The sequence below is a fragment of the Schistocerca nitens genome, chromosome 3, assembly GCF_023898315.1.
Source record: "Schistocerca nitens isolate TAMUIC-IGC-003100 chromosome 3, iqSchNite1.1, whole genome shotgun sequence".
Taxonomy (NCBI): Eukaryota; Metazoa; Arthropoda; class Insecta; order Orthoptera; family Acrididae; genus Schistocerca; species Schistocerca nitens.
Window position 1 is genome coordinate 292,810,318 of NC_064616.1, and position 18,631 is coordinate 292,828,948.

General features: G+C 41.1%; 1 protein-coding gene and 1 long non-coding RNA gene across 2 annotated transcripts in view; one reads left to right on the forward strand and one right to left on the reverse strand.

The window, feature by feature from the left end:
- Positions 1-18,631, reverse strand: part of LOC126248271 (uncharacterized) — a 313,391-nt gene that overhangs the window by 213,475 nt on the left and 81,285 nt on the right. The window lies entirely within an intron of this gene.
- The window catches only part of LOC126248261 (uncharacterized), a 37,734-nt gene that overhangs the window by 1,599 nt on the left and 17,504 nt on the right, over positions 1-18,631 (forward strand). Inside the window, exons 3-5 of the mRNA XM_049949112.1 lie at positions 4,905-5,357; positions 14,252-14,428; positions 17,311-17,422. Of these exons, the coding sequence (XP_049805069.1) occupies positions 4,905-5,357; positions 14,252-14,428; positions 17,311-17,422 (742 nt within the window). The remainder of the gene's footprint in view (positions 1-4,904; positions 5,358-14,251; positions 14,429-17,310; positions 17,423-18,631) is intronic.

Below are 18,631 nucleotides of genomic sequence, written 5' to 3' on the forward strand. Positions count from 1 at the left end.
GGCCGCCATGTACTCTGTTGGTTGTAAGCCCCTGACTATACAGGGATCGCTCTGCTGATGCCTGTGCCATTAACTCCCACACCGTGGCGACCCATATTCTTTAGCACTGTCCTAGTTTGGCTGCCCTGAGACATCATCTTCAGTTACCTGACTCATTATCATTAATTTTAGCAGGCAACACCTCATCAGCTTATTTGTTTATACATTTTATATGTGAGGGTGGGTTTTATCGTTTGATCTAAATTTTAGCACATGTCCTTTGTCCCTCTGTGTCCTCCACCCTAGTGCTTCTAAGCCACGGTAATCTGCTCTCCTCTTTTACCTTCTTCTACTGGTTTTTTGCACCTCTGTGTTTTTCATGTCCTGTTTTGTTCCTTGTAGTGTTAGTTGCTCTTTTGGCGTTCTTGTGGTTTTTCCTTCCTCTCAGTATTGTGGTGTATGTCTAGTTTCTTTTATTCTTTCCCTTGTGGAATTGTTACAGCAGGAACAAGGAACCGATGACCAAGCAGTTTGGTCCCTTTCCCCCTTTTTAAACCAGCCAACCAACCACTATATAGTAGAAATGCTGATCAATAGATTTGCAAGTAAAAAAAGTTCTGAAAACTTTGTCTTAGCTTTCAAACTTGCAGTTTTATTCAGAGCACACAAATAGGATGCACACATGCTGCAGCTGGATTGAAGTTATGTCATCTCAAATTGGGTAGGGTTGATTCATGCAGAAGAGAGGGGGCCTGTTATCCAATGTCCATATGCTGCTTCCCCTGTTTGCACCTGTAGGAACTGTTATGTGGGAACATGGTAATGCACAGGGCTCTAGAAATGCTTGATGTGGCTGTCAGTGTCAGTGTCCGGAAAGATAAGACTGTAAAACCATATACTTCATGCACCTCATTATGACATGCACCCTGTACCAATGTCACTTGACAAGTTGTGGGGGCATGTGGTCCATGAAGCTGTGGCCATAGCAAACAGTAAGTACTGTTTTATTCCAGAATACTATCTAGTAAGTCACTTTACAGAGCAAGCAGCTACTATACACAAACAGAACTCAGGTTGTGTATCAGTTAAGACAAATGTTGAGTAAAGCAATTAAATTCTAAAAGACTGGTGTCTCGGGTTGAACACCTCTCCCCCCTATGGTTCTCAGTAGGTGAATTGACAGTTACATCAGGGTCTTAAAACTAAGGAAAATTACACTAATTTCAACCTCTATACTTCTCACAACAATCGAAGGTACAACGTAGCTTTACAGTATGATCAGTATCCTTCCTGCAATGTGCATGTCACTGGCATAATTGTAGTACGTGAAACTGATACAGCAGTGTAAGTGGCAGTGCGGACAAAACATTATGTGAATGGGGTTTTTAATAGTAAGTAAAATTCAAAATGATTAATCAAGAGAAGTTAGTGTTGTAATAAGAATCTTTGTAAGATTGCATTAGTAAGATGACAGTGGCCATTTCAGAGGAAGTGGTGACTGCAGATGCAGGTTGTTTAAATGAAATTGAGTGTTGTATAAATTGTGTGACATTGTGTTGAGACACCTTTGCATGAGCCTTCATTTCAGTGTGATAAAAACAAACACACACACACACACACACACACACACACACAGACACACACACACACACACAGTGTCCCATGCTCTTATATATGAGCCAACTCAATGACAATTTGCTGCATCAGTCTGACAGTAAAGCAGACCAAAATAATGGAATAAAATGCTATGAAACTGTGAATGTAGACTAAATGCTGTAAAATTTAAAGGGAGGAAAACCCTTCAATTGGAAATCCTTTATTACTTGTTATACAAAGCAAGGGTGCCATTCTTTTAGTACACTCCTGGAAATTGAAATAAGAACACCGTGAATTCATTGTCCCAGGAAGGGGAAACTTTATTGACACATTCCTGGGGTCAGATACATCACATGATCACACTGACAGAACCACAGGCACATAGACACAGGCAGCAGAGCATGCACAATGTCGGCACTAGTACAGTGTATATCCACCTTTCGCAGCAATGCAGGCTGCTATTCTCCCATGGAGACGATCGTAGAGATGCTGGATGTAGTCTTGTGGAACGGCTTGCCATGCCATTTCCACCTGGCGCCTCAGTTGGACCAGCGTTCGTGCTGGACGTGCAGACCGCGTGAGACGACGCTTCATCCAGTCCTAAACATGCTCAATGGGGGACAGATCTGGAGATCTTGCTGGCCAGGGTAGTTGACTTACACCTTCTAGAGCACGTTGGGTGGCACGGGATACATGCGGACGTGCATTGTCGTGTTGGAACAGCAAGTTCCCTTGCCGGTCTAGGAATGGTAGAACGATGGGTTCGATGACGGTTTGGATGTACCGTGCACTATTCAGTGTCCCCTCGACGATCACCAGTGGTGTACGGCCAGTGTAGGAGATCGCTCCCCACACCATGATGCTGGGTGTTGGCCCTGTATGCCTCGGTCGTATGCAGTCCTGATTGTGGCGCTCACCTGCACGGCGCCAAACACGCATACGACCATCATTGGCACCAAGGCAGAAGCGACTCTCATCGCTGAAGACGACACGTCTCCATTCGTCCCTCCATTCACGCCTGTCGCAACACCACTGGAGGCGGGCTGCACGATGTTGGGGCGTGAGCAGAAGACGGCCTAATGGTGTGCGGGACCGTAGCCCAGCTTCATGGAGACGGTTGCGAATGGTCCTCGCCGATACCCCAGGAGCAACAGTGTCCCTAATTTGCTGGGAAGTGGCGGTGCGGTCCCCTACGGCACTGCGTAGGATCCTACGGTCTTGGCGTGCATCCGTGCGTCGCTGCGGTCCGGTCCCAGGTCGACGGGCACGTGCACCTTCCGCCGACCACTGGCGACAACATCGATGTACTGTGGAGACCTCACGCCCCACGTGTTGAGCAATTCGGCGGTACGTCCACCCGGCCTCCCGCATGCCCACTATACGCCCTCGCTCAAAGTCCGTCAACTGCACATACGGTTCACGTCCACGCTGTCGCGGCATGCTACCAGTGTTAAAGACTGCAATGGAGCTCCGTATGCCACGGCAAACTGGCTGACACTGACGGCAGCGGTGCACAAATGCTGCGCAGTTAGCGCCATTCGACGGCCAACACCGCGGTTCCTGGTGTGTCCGCTGCGCCGTGCGTGTGATCATTGCTTGTACAGCCCTCTCGCAGTGTCCGGAGCAAGTATGGTGGGTCTGACACACCAGTGTCAATGTGTTCTTTTTTCCATTTCCAGGAGTGTATTTCATTCCAAAATTTTATCAACGTGACAGGCAGTCCCAAGTTATTTCATGTATAGCAACTACTCACAGTGCAAAGCAGCTGATCAGGATATTTTGCCATGTTTGTTCTGTAATAAGTAAAATGTATTCACCTCATAGTATACATTTGCAAAAGATTTGGTTTGTGTATATTTGACATGTCAGAAATTGACATACAGATACAATAATTTTCACACTAACAAAAAATGGTATAATGGTCAAATGATATTTCTGTGAACAGAAATATGTACTTACTGGGGGAAGTAATAAGCTGTACCCACCTCAAATTACCAGTTTGTCCTGCATGAATTCATCCACTGAGTAATAGCATTAATGCATTAGTGTTCCATATTGCTTTTTCAGTGGACCTAACTTCATATGCATTAACTTGTTCACTTTTAAACTGTTATAAATTTTGTTTTCCATACATACAGAAGAGCCAGCATGTACAGTTTGGGTGGGAAGCATAAAGTTGTGTTGTTTGTATGAATAAAATGATTTTCCTCATATAATTCCTGCCTGGTCTTCATAAAGAAGATAATTTCACAAATACATGAGAACAGTTGTGTTAGTAAAAGACAATACCATACCTGTTAATAGAGTCAGAGTAACGAGTATGTATGTATGCGTGCGCGCGCGCCACACACACACACACACACACACACACACACACAAAGTTTTGTTGAAATTCAAGACTAAGCTTTTGAAGGAGTTATTTTTTTGTATGTTTTCATTGTTGTGAGTAACATTAATATGTTCACATTTTGACTGGGTTCTGAACTGCATCATATGAGTTTTAGATATGTTCAGGTTCAACTCATTTAGCAGAAACCAAGTTTGAAACCTGGTGGGAATACTGACAGGGTATTCTTTCTACATCCTGATATTTGCCTAACATAAATGTATTGTCTGCAAACAAAACCAATGGGGAACATTATTTATTGTTTGCTGTGTCTATGATTTCATAGACCAGCTGAGACCCTGTAACTACTTGGACAATTTTGATACAGAATGCATCTTGGAATGAGACATGTAAGGTTTCTGATTTTGGGGTGTTCTCTTTCAGACTCCCATTAGCTGTGTGTGCTGTCATGTTCTCTGATAATACTCTCACACCTCATAGACTCAACCTAGCATCCACTCTTTTGCCAAGACCATCAAAAGACTACCTCCTGCCTACTAGTTTTGGCAATTGGTTTGTGTAGCCCTGTAATTTAATAAATTTATGTTTGAAAGGGAAGAGACTATTTACTTATCAACTGCTCCTCATCCAGCCTTGGTACACTATCCTATTATGCTATACCATTGCCTGCCCCCACACCCCTTCTTCTCCTTTCACACTCACCCCACAGACTGTATACATCTCAGTGAACCCCATTCATATTAAAAAGGTTTTCTACTCTCCTTCATAGTATTATACAGTACTGAAGTACACTTGAACCTCTTGTTTATGTGCTTGTCAGCTGTTGATATAAAGAAATTCATACTGCATCTCTTTACATTGTTCTGAGTGTTGTTACATTACTACAGTTACAGTCCAGCGTTCCTTTGTATTACATATTTTTTAGATGCCCAGTTATTTAGCTATATAGTAATATGTTTTTCTCTATCTTCTTTCCTTACAGGTTTTTTTGGAGTATCTCCCATCTAGAATTGGTATTTCTGGATCATCAGCAAGTCTTGTTTTACAAGTTTTCCTGGAAAACCACTTTGGGCATTATTTTGAATTGTATCCAGATTGTGACTTCAAATCTGTGTATGACCTTCCTGTTATTGAAGCACTGAAAATACTGGTGAGGTCTTACCTGAGTGACCTCCAGTGCTATAATCTTGCTAGTAAAAAGAATACCAGTGACAAAAGTTGCACACCTGAAACTCCAGAAGTTAAAGATAGTGCAGATAAATCACCAGTTCTCTTTGAAAGTTGTCACTTTGAGTTCCTTCAAAAAATGCCTCCATTTGCTCCTAACTTGTCTGAAAAGCTTCTAGCGCATCAGAGAGGTGAAAACACGGATCCAAAAATTCAACCATCAGATGAAGATAAAGGCCACAAAAATGAAAGTCTTGTTAAACTTCAGGTAACATTTATGTTTATGTGTATATACTCGTATATTGTCATAGATTTAGAAGAAATGTTTACACTCGTACACGATTTTGTGTTTAGTAATGTGCTGTAAAGGTGTATACTGTTGAACAGCAAGATCAAAATATACAGAGGAACTTGCAATATAATTGAAAGACTACAAAATTGTGAAATTTTCCAGTTTTTTCATCCATTGATTTATTCATTTAAGATGTAGAACTTAGCATGTTTCAAGAAAAGTTTGCTGTTTTGATTAAAAGCTTTGAGCATTTCAGAACTGTGTGTGTTACAAATGGGTGGAAAGTGTTTCCACTTGCAACTAAATACATTATAGTTTTGTTTCTGTGTTATCTATAAAGGGCAATCAAATGAAAATGAGGCAGATGGGAAAAAGTAGGTAAAGTGTTTATTATTAATTTAAAAGTAAAATAGCTGTTGGCATTTTTATAATCTTGTTGTCATGGTATCACATGAGCATGATCTACCCCGGTGTCTACCTACGTACTCCACAAGCCACCATATGGTGCATGCAGAGGGTACCACATACCACTACTAGTCACTTTCTTTTCTGTTCCATTCAAAAATGGAGAGAGGGAAAAACAACTCTCTAAAAGCCTCTGTACAAGCCCTAGTTTTTCACATCTTATCTTTGTGGTTCTTACACAAAATGTATGTTTGCAGGAGTAGAATCATTCTACAATTGGTGTGAAAATGTGTGTTCTCTCGATTTCCACAGTAGTGCCTCACAAAAAGGCTATTGTCTTCCTTCCAGGGATTCGTGTTCGAGTTCATGAAGCATCTCTGTAATACTTGCATGCTGATCAAACTTACTGATATTAAATCTTGCAACACACCTCTGAATTGCTTTGATGTCTTCCTTTAATCCACTCTGGTGGGGCTCCAAACATGTGAACAGTACTCATGAATGGGTTGCCCTAGCATTCTGTAGGCTGTTTTCTTTATGGATAAGCTACACTTTCCAAAAATTCTCCCAATAAAACAAAGTTGAGAGTTTGCCTTCCCTACTCTCAACGTGACGTGCTCATTCCATTTCGTATCGCTTTGCAATGTTATGCCTTGATATTTAATCAATGTAACTGTGTTAAGCAGCATCCTACTAATGTTGTATTTGAATGTTACTGGATTGTTTTTCATACTCATCCACATTAGCTTACATTTTTCTACACTTGGAGCAAGTTGCCATTTGTCGCACCAATTAGAAATAATTTCTAAGCCATCTTGTACCCTCATACAGTCACTCAATGGTTACACTGTCCCGTACACCATAGCAACATCAGAAAATAGCTATTAATTGCTGCTCACCATGTTCATCACATTATTTATGTGTATAGAGTATAAGAGCACTCCTATCACACTTCCCTAACACGCTTCTGGTGATACCCTTGTCTCTGATGAACACTCACCATTGAGAAGAACATGCTGGGTTCTTTTACTTGAAAGGTCTTTAAGCCACTCACATATCTGGTAACCTAATTCATGTGCTCTGACCTTCATTAATAGTCTGCATTGGGGGCTGCATTTGTGACTAAGAATGTGATCCAGGTATTTGATGCTTGGGACAAAGAAACTGCAAATTTCCAACTGAAGTATAACCCATTTCCCTGGAGCCGTTTCAAAGGAGTTCAAGAATCTTGTGATGTTCCACGTGCATCAACCCCATAACAATAATATGAGAGGTGTTCCATAAGTAATACAACACTTTTTTTTCCTGAAAGCAGGTTGGTTTTATTCATGGGTCCTATGCACCATATTATTACCCATTATTTTGGCTACAAATCCCTATTTTTCAACATAATCTCCATTCAGCATAATGGCCTTATGCCACCTTATGGTGAGGCCCTGTATGCCCACATAGCACCACTCTACTGGTTGACGTCAGAGCCAACATCTAGCTGCATCAGTAACGTCCCCATCATCCGTGTACTGCTTCCTGTGGAGTGCATTCTTCATTGGGCCAAACAGATGGAAGTCAGAAGGTATGAGATCTGTGCTGTAGAGTTGATGAGGAAGAACAGTTCACGGAAGTTTTGTGAGCTCATCTCAGGTGTGCAGACTTCCGTGGGGCCTTGCATTGTCATTGAGAAGGCAAAGTTCATTTGCATCTTTGTGGCGAAAGGTCTCCGTAGATATTGTGCAAGCACCTACGAATATCTGCAGTGCACTGGTTTTCTGCCAAAAAAACTCAATGACACCTTGGAATGTACCTCTGTTGCAGACGCCATTTTGAAAGTTATGTACAGTGTTACCACCTATCAGAACTTCCTGAAGCTACAGGTACAGTGGCTGAAGGGGGAATATTCCATGATGTCCCACAAAAAAGTCCACATTTTTTCAACTAAAATTGGTTGAGAAAAAAAAAAGTTTTGCATTACTTATTGAATGCCCCTCACAGCATGCAAATAATGAACAAAGTGCAGAATACCTTGGAAGAAATTGTTTGAAATACTTTTTGAAAATGGCATGTGCATGCACAATCCCAAACGGTATGCAGTTGTATCTTTATAAAGTGATCAGCGCCTGACATGAAGCATCATCAAGCAGCAGTCGGTGATACGCATCCTTTAAATCTATCTCCAAATAATTCTGGCTCCAGGCACTTAAGTCAAGAACTCCTCTGCGTGGGACAGGGCATAGAAATGAATGGTGGACTGTGAATTAAAAGTGGCCTTTAAATCATGTCAAACATGTAATGACTCATTTGGTTTTTTAATTACTATTGTTATGATTGACAGAACACAAACTCAGTTACTGACACATTTTTATTACTCGCACCATTAAAATAAAAGTCCATTTCACAACCCAAAATCTGTTCTAATGTGTCCAGGTAGTCTGGCCAACGGTAGACAGTGAATGATAGGATATGTCATAGAACAGCAAACTGAGATGAACTAGCTGTGGTGGCCTGCCTGCTCATTTAAATAAGGCCACTCATTGTATTTGTTCCTGCACAAATGTGGTGGTGGCCAAATGTCGCGATGGTTCTTGCTCTACAGCCCATATCAAAGTCGACCTGTCTGGCCAGCTGGCAAGTCTTCCCAGCATACCGCGGCTGTTGTTGTTATTGTTGTTGTTGTTGTTGTTAATCTCTTTGGCAGATCGATTGAGATAGCCGTAGCCGGACGTGGTGCTGTCACTGCTCAGACCCTGATGACAATCAAAGTGATGTGAGATCAGGATGTGGGCGATGTCCATTTGCTCTGGCTACCTGGGCTTGTCTCGTATGGTGCTGGGTCATCCCTCTGTGCTGGGTCATTAATGACCTGCAAGAGCTGCTGGCTGGCTGGGGTAGGAGTGCAGCACTGGAAGTGTCCTGGGCAGAACTGCCAACAGCTCCTAAGAGGCACAACTCTAGGTGCAAGGGCAGGGTCACAAAATGGTTATTTATTTTAATTTTATTTATGGCAGAGCCATCTCTGTCTCCAGAATATCCAGTGAGGGTGATTCCTGAGGCTGCTTGGGAGTGGGCTGGCTGACAGGAGACAGCTGCTGGGAGTCAGTGAATGGTGATGGAAGGTTCTGCAGGGGATCCAGATGGGGATAGGTATTGCCTGCTGAACACAAAGAGCACTGTGTGTCTGGAGGAGACATGATGTTGTCCAGGTTTATAGGATCCCAGAAGTCCTCCCGGTCTTCCACCCAGATGGTGAAGACCTTCTGGTCTTGCTGATGAACGATGGTGGCCAGGGACCAGGGTACCTGCCATCCAAACCCCCATGCCCTCACTGGTCTGCCTGGCTGATACCTGTTGAATGGCATTGCTGGTGAGTGGTTGGGCCATGGCACCACCAGATGCAGAAGTGTCCAGCAAAGGAGTTCTGCTGGACTTTCCTCACCCATCGATGTGGACCTGTATGAATGCAAGAACGGAAGTAGCAGATCTTTGGTTGACTGTTCTTCGACATATTTTTTCATTTGGGTTTTAAAAGTGCCTACCAGTCCACTGCCTTCACATTTGGGGGTGGAAGAAGGGTGGGGGGTGGGGGGGACCAAATGTGTCGGATACCATTATGAGTACAGAAATCTTCGAAAGCTTGGCTCCGGAACTGGGGCCCATTGCCAGAAACTAGAGTGTGAGGGAGGCCCTCATTCGAAAAAACTTTGGAAAGGGCAGCGATAATTTGTTCTGAGGTGATATACTGACAGTTGACAATGTAAGTGAAGTGATAATAAGCGTCAGTGATGTTGAGACGCATTGTGCTGAGAAACGCCCATGCTAGATCTATGCAGTATCGATCCCACAGTGTCGTGGCTGCCAGGTGTGGGGCAGATATCTGGCATGGAGCCACTTGTTGTGCTGCACAGTGATGGTGTATTTGTATTATACTCTCAATGAACCAGCTAATCCCTGGCCAGTTGGCAAAACAGTGGGCTAAGGCTTTCGTTGTTGCAATTCTCCAGTGTCCTTGATGGAGCAATTGCAGCATGCTGTGGCGAAGTGTTGTTGGGAGTATGACTTGTGGTTGACATCACTCAGTATCCAAGAGGAATATTGTATTCACTATCAAGAGTTGGTGTCTTAACGAGAAATAATGATGCAGTTATTTATTTCCTCTTCACAGCATTGACTCCAGCCAGCCCTGTAAGATGTCCTTTTGTACTACGTGAAGTATGGGGTTTGCTTCAGTTTCCTTTGCAATTAGTTCACTGGTGAATGGAAAATTGTCTCAGGTTATCCACAAGTTGTCATCTAGTTGAAAAACCACGAGCTCATCCTGATCAAAATCATGATCAAGACCCATGGGCAGTCTTGATAAAGCATCAGCATTGGTGGGGGCATAGCTATTCCTACATTGTATGGCATACTGTAATAAGGATAAGAATAATGCCCATCTCTGGAGGCAGTTTGCAGTTTTGTCTGGAATCTTGAAGGCCACATTGAACAGTGCTATCAGTGGCTAGCAGTCAGTGATGAACTGAAAGGTATTTCCATAGAGATAAAAATGATTTGTTTTAGTGCAAACATGATTGCTAATACTTCTTTCTCTATTTGTGAATATCTCTGCTGTCTGCTGTGTGGCATTTAATGACTTGGATGTAAAAGCGATGGGCTGTTCTGACATGTCAGCATTTTTTGAGCAAGTACTGCCCCCACGCTGTGATCTGAGGCACTGACAGCTCCAATGAGTGGTTTCCCTGGCTAATAATGGGCCATACGCAGTGCATACTGTAATTGTAGTTTCATGATTTGGAATGCATGTTCACATTTATCAGTCCAGAGAACAGAGTGCCTTTTTTACACAGCTGATACAGCGTCATATTGTGTCTGCCACAGGTTGCAGGAACTTTCGGTAGTATGATATTTTCCCTAAGAACGATTGCAACTGCTTCGTGTTTGTTGGCCTGGGGAGCATGGCTATAGCTTCTACTTGTTTGTTGGTTGGTTGAATCCCTGTAGCAGAGAAAATGTGGCCCAAGAATTCAATTTATAGTTCGAAAAAACTGCACTTCTCTAAGCTGCACTTTAACTCAACTTCCTGCAAGACTTGGAACAAAGTTTCAAGGTTTGTTAAATGTTCTTCTGTCATGGATCCACTCATGAACATGTCATCCAAGTAGTTATGCACGATGACACATCCTGGAACAGCTGCTCCAAAAAATGTTGGAAGATTGCCAGTGCGCTGGCGATGCTGAAGACCACTCTTTTTAATTTAAAGAGGCTGTGGGGGGTATTTACCACTAGAATTTTTTGAGAGGTGTGGTCTGTAGAAAGCTGTAGATACACCTTAGCCAAGTCGATTTTGGAGAAGTACCTGCCCCCACCCAATTTTGTGAAGAGTTCCTCCATCCGAGGAATGAGATACGTGTCCACCTCTGTTTGAAAGTTGACAGTCACTTTGAAGTCTCTACAGTGCCACAACTTCCCAGATGGTTTTTTGGCTACAACCAGCAATATGACCCACTCGCTTGATGTGACTGGTTCAATAACATCCAACTGGGCCAACCAGTCTAGTTCCTCTTTGACTAGATTCAAAGGGACTTTGGCACCTGGCAAGCCCTAAAAAATGCGGCTCCACCATATGCATGAGCGTTACATGACCTTCGAATGATTTGGCTTTCTCCAATCTGGGAACAAAAACTTGATGTTAGGCCTTGCATAATGCATATATTTCTTTATGTGGCTATCATCTGACACCAGGTTTACAGAATATTGGATTGAGAAGCCAAAACTTTGGAAGGCATACATGCCAAATAAATTTTCTGTGATGTTACTATTTGATACAAAAACTGTTATTTGTTGGGCTATGTTCTGTACGAAGCTGATATAGTTGTTTGGCCTTTTAACAGTATTCGCTGTTTGTTGTAGCTGGCAATTTACCACCATATAGGGTTCAACTTCAGTGACATATGTTGGACAATTGATCAAACTGACCATAGCACCAGTGTCCACCTGTAGCTGGATTGCCTTATCCTTAATTGTAAGGTCGATAAAGAACCTGGCTGGTAATGAGCTATTTTCCTCGATCTTGTTAACTCAGGGTTTGGGTGAACAAGTCATACGTATGTATGGAGGCATCTATCTTATCCATAAATCAGTATGAAACTCACATTGTTTTATGGATAAAATAAATAACTCCATACATATGTATGATGTGTTTACCTAAAGCCTGATTAATCTGATAATGACGTATAAATTCAAATGTGTACTGAAAAGAAAGTAGTCACCACACAACCTGTGACTTCTATGAACTTTTATAGCAACCACTATAGCACTGATACAACCTTCAAATTACATAAAAATGGGTGCATACCTCTTATGTGACTTCACTTCACACTTGTTAGCAGGGCAGCTGCATTCTCCGTAGTAATGATGGTGTGGACCACAGTGTTGTCCTCATGCTGCAGCTGAGGGCACGGCCGGTGGGTCACTTGTTGATGCACTTCTACAAGATGACCACACCTTCTTTAAGCCTAGTGATCTGCTGCACAATGCAGGCATGTGCATAGGACAGAAGTTTCTTTGACATATGTGAAGTAGATTGCAATGCCAAGGTGCAAGGGCATTTCTAACCTTCCCAATTAACATTACAAAAAAGATCACTTGATGCTGAGTGGACAGCAGAATAATATCTTATGAGATGATGGTGATCTGGACACCTGTGGACTTGGGCAAGACTTGGAACCATAATTTTAGATGATGAGTTAGAATCACCAATTGACTGCTGCATGTAATGGTGACTAACAACTTGGGGAATTCAAATTTCATCCATAAAGGTATGGTCTGCTGCTGAAGCAATCTTGAAAGATTTAGTGGTTTTAAGTGCTTCACAAAGAATGGAATTGGACTTGGCCAAAGATTTAGATGTGACCTCAGTGTCAGGGGCAAGGTGCAAAATCACACCCTTAGTCAATGATTCTGCATACAAATCTGCACAGCTCTGGCATGTAAAATTGGACTTGTGAGCAAAAGAGCATGCATGTTGGCAGCCCAAGCTGTATCCATATTTTGGATAATTCATTTGGATCTGAAAGTGGTTGCGATTTCTGTACCACTTAGTATAAACAACTACTACAAGACAAGAGTAATGCACTTTGCTGCTCACCAGAAATGCCATAAGCATAACAGTACAGTTCAGAATGGTAGAGACAGACTTCCCTGCCATATGAAGACTCATTGAAGGCAATGAACAGTGATTGAGGGCATAGCCACAGCCACCGACTAATGTGGTTGTTACTGCTGAGACAAGAGCTGCAGGAGAACAGCATGCTCTTGAACTTCAAACTGTTGCTGTTGTAGTCGGAGTCATTGTAACTGGAGCTGTTGTTGCCAAAGTTCCAGGGACTTGATGCACTGGGTATGAATGTGTCACCATAAACATGGTAGGGTAAGACTTGGCACCGCTTCTATGTCTGCTCCTGGTACAAATGTGTAACCCATAAACAAAGGCAAGTGTATCATTAGGAGTACATGGAAGAAACAACAGTAACGATAGCCAGAAAGTCAAAGTCCGAAAGCAGGATCGGTACCCAATAGCAGCTAAGCGTGAATGGTAGTTAGTCATGCAGCATACTAATAAAACTACTGTGCAGCTGCTTGCTTAGACCTGTGCTGTTATTGACTGAGGCCACGTGACCCATCACTGACACCTCTGGTGACAACTGTCTGTTGTTAGCTTTCAAACCTTCGAACTGCTACCGATTTTATCCACTGGCAGGGATATTGAACCAGTTCCAAAATTTAATGTAAAATTATATAATTTTCCTTGCAAATGTATAACTACCTTGTAAAGAAAGAAAAGAGAAGATAAACTGACAGATAGTCACCTCTTCACTCATTCTTTTGTTTCCTATTGTGGTGGGTCATATGATACTCATTGAACTGCTTAAAGCTTGTCTGTTGTCACTTTGAACCTCATGCATAAAGTGTATTAAGTGACTCGATTACAACTTAACATTAGGCAAAGCTTAAAGTTTACATTTAGCATCTGAAATGTGCTGCAATTCATGTTCTTTTGTACTATGTATAATAGTCAGACACACTGGTGCATGGGCAAAGAACATCTGCTTCACCTATCCCTTTTGTAATATTTCTGCAGGGAAAGTAGCTAAGCATTTAGTTTTTAATTTTAATGAATCTCACCTCTGTATTTCATATACAAGAATGAAATACTCATCAATTTTTAATTGTATATTATGTACAGTTTGTAGAGGAGTGGCTATAATTAGTCAGAACATATGTTTGGTATTATATTCTTGCTGCTTAAGAGTGAGCTATGCTATTTAAAAAATGATACTACAATATTCCCACATTGTGTGGGCTCCAATTTTTGGGACCAGTTTGGACTTATTTCTTAGAGATAAAAGTATACATTATTATGTCAAAGGTTCACATCTTCCCAGATTGTAAAAATATAATTTTGCATTTCATAGTGCCTTCTTTGCTCTGGGAAACTTCCAAAGGAGTGTGTTGTAGAAGTTTACCAATTTGTTCAAACACACCCACAACTTCATGGAAACCTCAGCCTCCAGGTGCTGTGTGTCTCAACAAAGGAAGCAACGAATGTTTTGCTGAATTTCTGTCCTCAAACACTGCTGCAGTTTGCCAAAGTAAGGTGGTTTTTAAATGATTTTATAATAATAAAAATAATAATTACTTGACAAAATAGTGAGTAATAGATTATAGTAATAGTGAGTAATAGATTATACTATCTGATCAGAAGTACCCAGACATCCCTGTGTAACCTCAGAATGACCACTAGATGTCAGAAAAAGTAGACCCACCAGTATAAAAGGCGGGAGGGAGTTGTCAATAGAGAAGCTGTTGTGTTGGCAGAAGAGCCAACACCGTGTTACTAGTGGAGGCCGAAACGCACGCGTTTTAGCTCACGCAGGCTGGCGTGAGGAGGGAAGAACTATACTGACGTGAGGTCTGGAACATGACAAGGAATGAGAATTCAGAAAGCGGACGTAATTAGTTTGATACTTAACTTTAATCCATTGATGATGAACGTCGCTCTTGACGGTACATGATTCACAATATTATCTGTTCAGATTATAGTAACTGAATATGGCGCCTTGCTAGGTCGTATCAAATGACGTAGCTGAAGGCTATGCTAAACTGTCGTCTCTGCAAATGAGAGCGTATGTAAACAGTGAACCATCGCTAGCAAAGTCGGCTGTACAACTGGGGCGAGTGCTAGGGAGTCTCTCTAGACTAGACCTGCCGTGTGGCGGCGCTCGGTCTGCAATCACTGATAGTGGCGACACGCGGGTCCGACGTATACTAATGGACTGCAGGTAATTTAAAGGCTACCACCTAGCAAGTGTGGTGTCTGGCGGTGACACCACAGAAGCAGTATCAACTGATAGGGACCGTGAGGAGAGCTCAGTGATTTCGAACATGCACTAGTCATTGAATGTTAACTGAATAACAAATCCATCAGCAACACTTCAACCCTTCTAAAGCTACCCAAGTCTACTGTTGGTGATTTGATTGTGAAGTGGAAACACGAAGGAATAACTGCATCTAAACAAAGACCAAGCAGACCTCATGTACTGATGGTCAGGAACTGTTGAGCATTGTGGAGGGTGGTTGTAAAAATTCACATGAAATCAGCAGAAGGAATCGCTTATGAGTTCCACAGTGCTGCCAGCAGTCCAACTAGCCCAATGAGTATGTGCAGAAAGTTAAAAAGAATTGGGCACAGTGGTTGAGCATCTCCTCATGAGCCACAAATTTCTGTAGGGAATGCTGAACGATGCTTCACATGGTGATTCCATTGGACAGTGGATGACTCTAAAAAAGTGATTTTGCATAATGAATCATGCTGTACCCTGTGGCAGTCCAATAGAAGTGTTTTGGTTTGGCAAATGCTTGAAGAACTTTACCTGTCATCATGTGTAATGTCAATAGTAAAATACGAAAGAGGTAGTGTTCCACTATAGAGGTGTGTTGGTTAGGGTGTAGTCCCCTTATTGTGCTTAAGAGAACACCAAATGCAGAAGTATATTTTACAGCATTGTGTACTGTGAACAGTGGAGGAACAGTTTAGAGACAATATTGATTGTATCAGCATTACAATGCAACATTGTGAGGCTATACTATGTGTATATTAGCATTCCTGGAAAAGAACTTTGACTTCACTCCAGACCCCAGCATTCAACATCACAACCTTCTCTTGATTTGGCTCTCAAGGAAGAATGGGCTGCCATTCCTCCACAGGCATTCAGAAATCTCATTGAAAGTGATTCTAACAGAGTTCAAGCAGTCATAAAAGGAAAGTCTGGCTACACCACATATTAATGTCCACAAACAGGTGTCCAGATACTTTTGATCAGGTAGTGTATGTTTCTTTGAGTAAAGCTGAATTTCAACATTTTCAGAAGTATGTTTCAAACTGACAGTGCCTCATGATTTGAACAGTTCATTTTTCAGCTGAATGTTCTATTTATTTACATACTATAATAAATAAATTTGTTGAGAATTTTGGAAGGAAACTGAAAAATAACTAAAAATACTGATATAAAGTTGCAAGTTTAGCATCACACTCTTATTTTGGACACCAAAGAAAGTTCATTTAGCATTTTTATGCTTCACAGTTTAATAAATCAGTAATGAAATAGAACTGAAGGGAAAAAATGAGGCATCACTTTCACAAACATATTCACATTTTTTAAATGTCTTTCATTGTTAACAGAATGAGCTTGTTCCTGAGAATTAGCAGCTTTCACTCAGTTAATACTAGGCAGAAATCCAATCTGCATTTGCACCACATGCCCTTGACTCTAGTGCAAAAAGGCATGCAGTATTCTGCTACATCCATTTTCAGTAAGCTACTACAAAAATGAAAATCACATTGCAGTAATGCAAACATTTTTAAGTTTAAACTGAAGAATTTCCTCATACCACATCCCTTCTACGCTGTTGGGGAGTTCCTGGATAAAAATTAAGCTATTTCATGTGTTATGTTGTTGATCATGCTAGTTTCTTACTCGGCAGCTTGTCATCTTCATATAATTCATGTAAATTTTGTCTTCTCTTTTATTAACATTTCTGATTCTAATTAGTGTACTGATTCATTCCATTATGTATATTTGCTCAGTTTTATCCTATGGATCTAGACATATAAAATAAGATAGTAAAATATTATTGCAGAGTGACATACCTCTCTTCCATTCCTGGTAAGGGGACCAGAAAACAAATTGTAAATCATTTACCACCTCTCTCTCTTCAACACCTCACTGCTCCTTTACAAATAATATCTAGAATCCTTGCAATTATATGCAAGTAAACTTTAAATATGTGCCTTGCCAGTGGATTTATACTTTGTGTCTTTTTCTTTTTTCCATGGAAAAATAAAGTTATTTCTGTGTAACAGCTCTTGTTATTTTAAGTGAATCTGAGATTTAACTTGTAAGTTTGTAAATAGCTGCTATAAGCCAAAGTGTTATACATTTGAATCACACTGAAATTGTGTCTCTGTTTACAGGACAGATATACTGTTGACAGTGAGTACAAACATTTGTTGTCATTGTTACACAAGAAAATCAGTGCATTGTCTGATGAGTTACTGAAGCCATACTACATGCGAGTAATGAATGGTAAGACTACCAATACCAAATCAGATGTTATTCTGTGTATGTATTTTCAAGTACCTGTCTCTTCATTATTACTCAACTTTAAGAATAATAAAGTAATTAAATCTTAACATGATGTGACATTGCAGCTTTACCGGCATTACAAATATGCTTTTCAGGTTTGCCACTGGATAACTTTGTGATAAGTCCCACAATATTTCTTTGAATCAGCTACTTGATATCTTCATGTAGTTGTGGTGGTTACTGCTGTGAAATGCAATTGGTAATATTCATTTATTGGGGTCATGCAGTGACAAAAATAGAACTCATTGAGCTCCTTGTTGAAAACCACAGCAAGACCTTCCGAACGTGCATAATGGGCAACAACTATGCTGCTGCCTGCTTCTAAAAACTGAATTAAACCTTTGCAGCATGCTGTGTTGTATATTATCAGAGATTTTTGTTTCTCACATTTTCATTTACTGGCAGCCAGCACTTAATTGACTCCCGCGTCCCTATTGAGGAAATCGTCTGCCACAAGGATATGTATGGCTTACTTAATAATATAATTAATTCAGCTTTTAGCCATAACAATGTCCAACAGCATAGTCATTGCCCATGGGGAATTTGCATAATGCTTATCTTCGGTTCCTAGCTGGGGTCACAAGGAGTGCTCTTTTTCTCCAGCCGTAAGAGCTTTTCCACATATCTCATTTCTGCTCATGGCCCTGATAAATTTGGATGCTGCTACAGAAATATAATCACTTGTGTCAATAGCAAATACCAGAACTACCTGAATATGTCAAACAGTCGCTTTGAACAAATATCATGGGTCTTATACAATTTTTTCTGGTGACAACTCGAGAAATGTATTTGCAACTGTTAACCTGATGTTACAGCATGAACTTTTCATATGTAGTTATGTTGGAGGTTTTTCCATTATTTGGTGTCCTGCATCTGTTACCAGTATACTGATGTTAATTTTGATGTGAATTTGTTTGGCAGTTTATGGATTTATTAAAAATGTCAGGTCTGTTTGGTTAGTTATTTAAAAACAGTACACAGTTATATATGGCTTAGCATTCCGTAGATTAAGTATTTATATGACCGTCTATGTTGATTTTGCAAGGAATATGGAACGCACAGGTTCCAGATTGACAGGCACTTGAGACTTTGATAAATTATTTTTAGGTGCACAGTATTTGGAAAAAATTATAAGCAGAATCTCAAGCC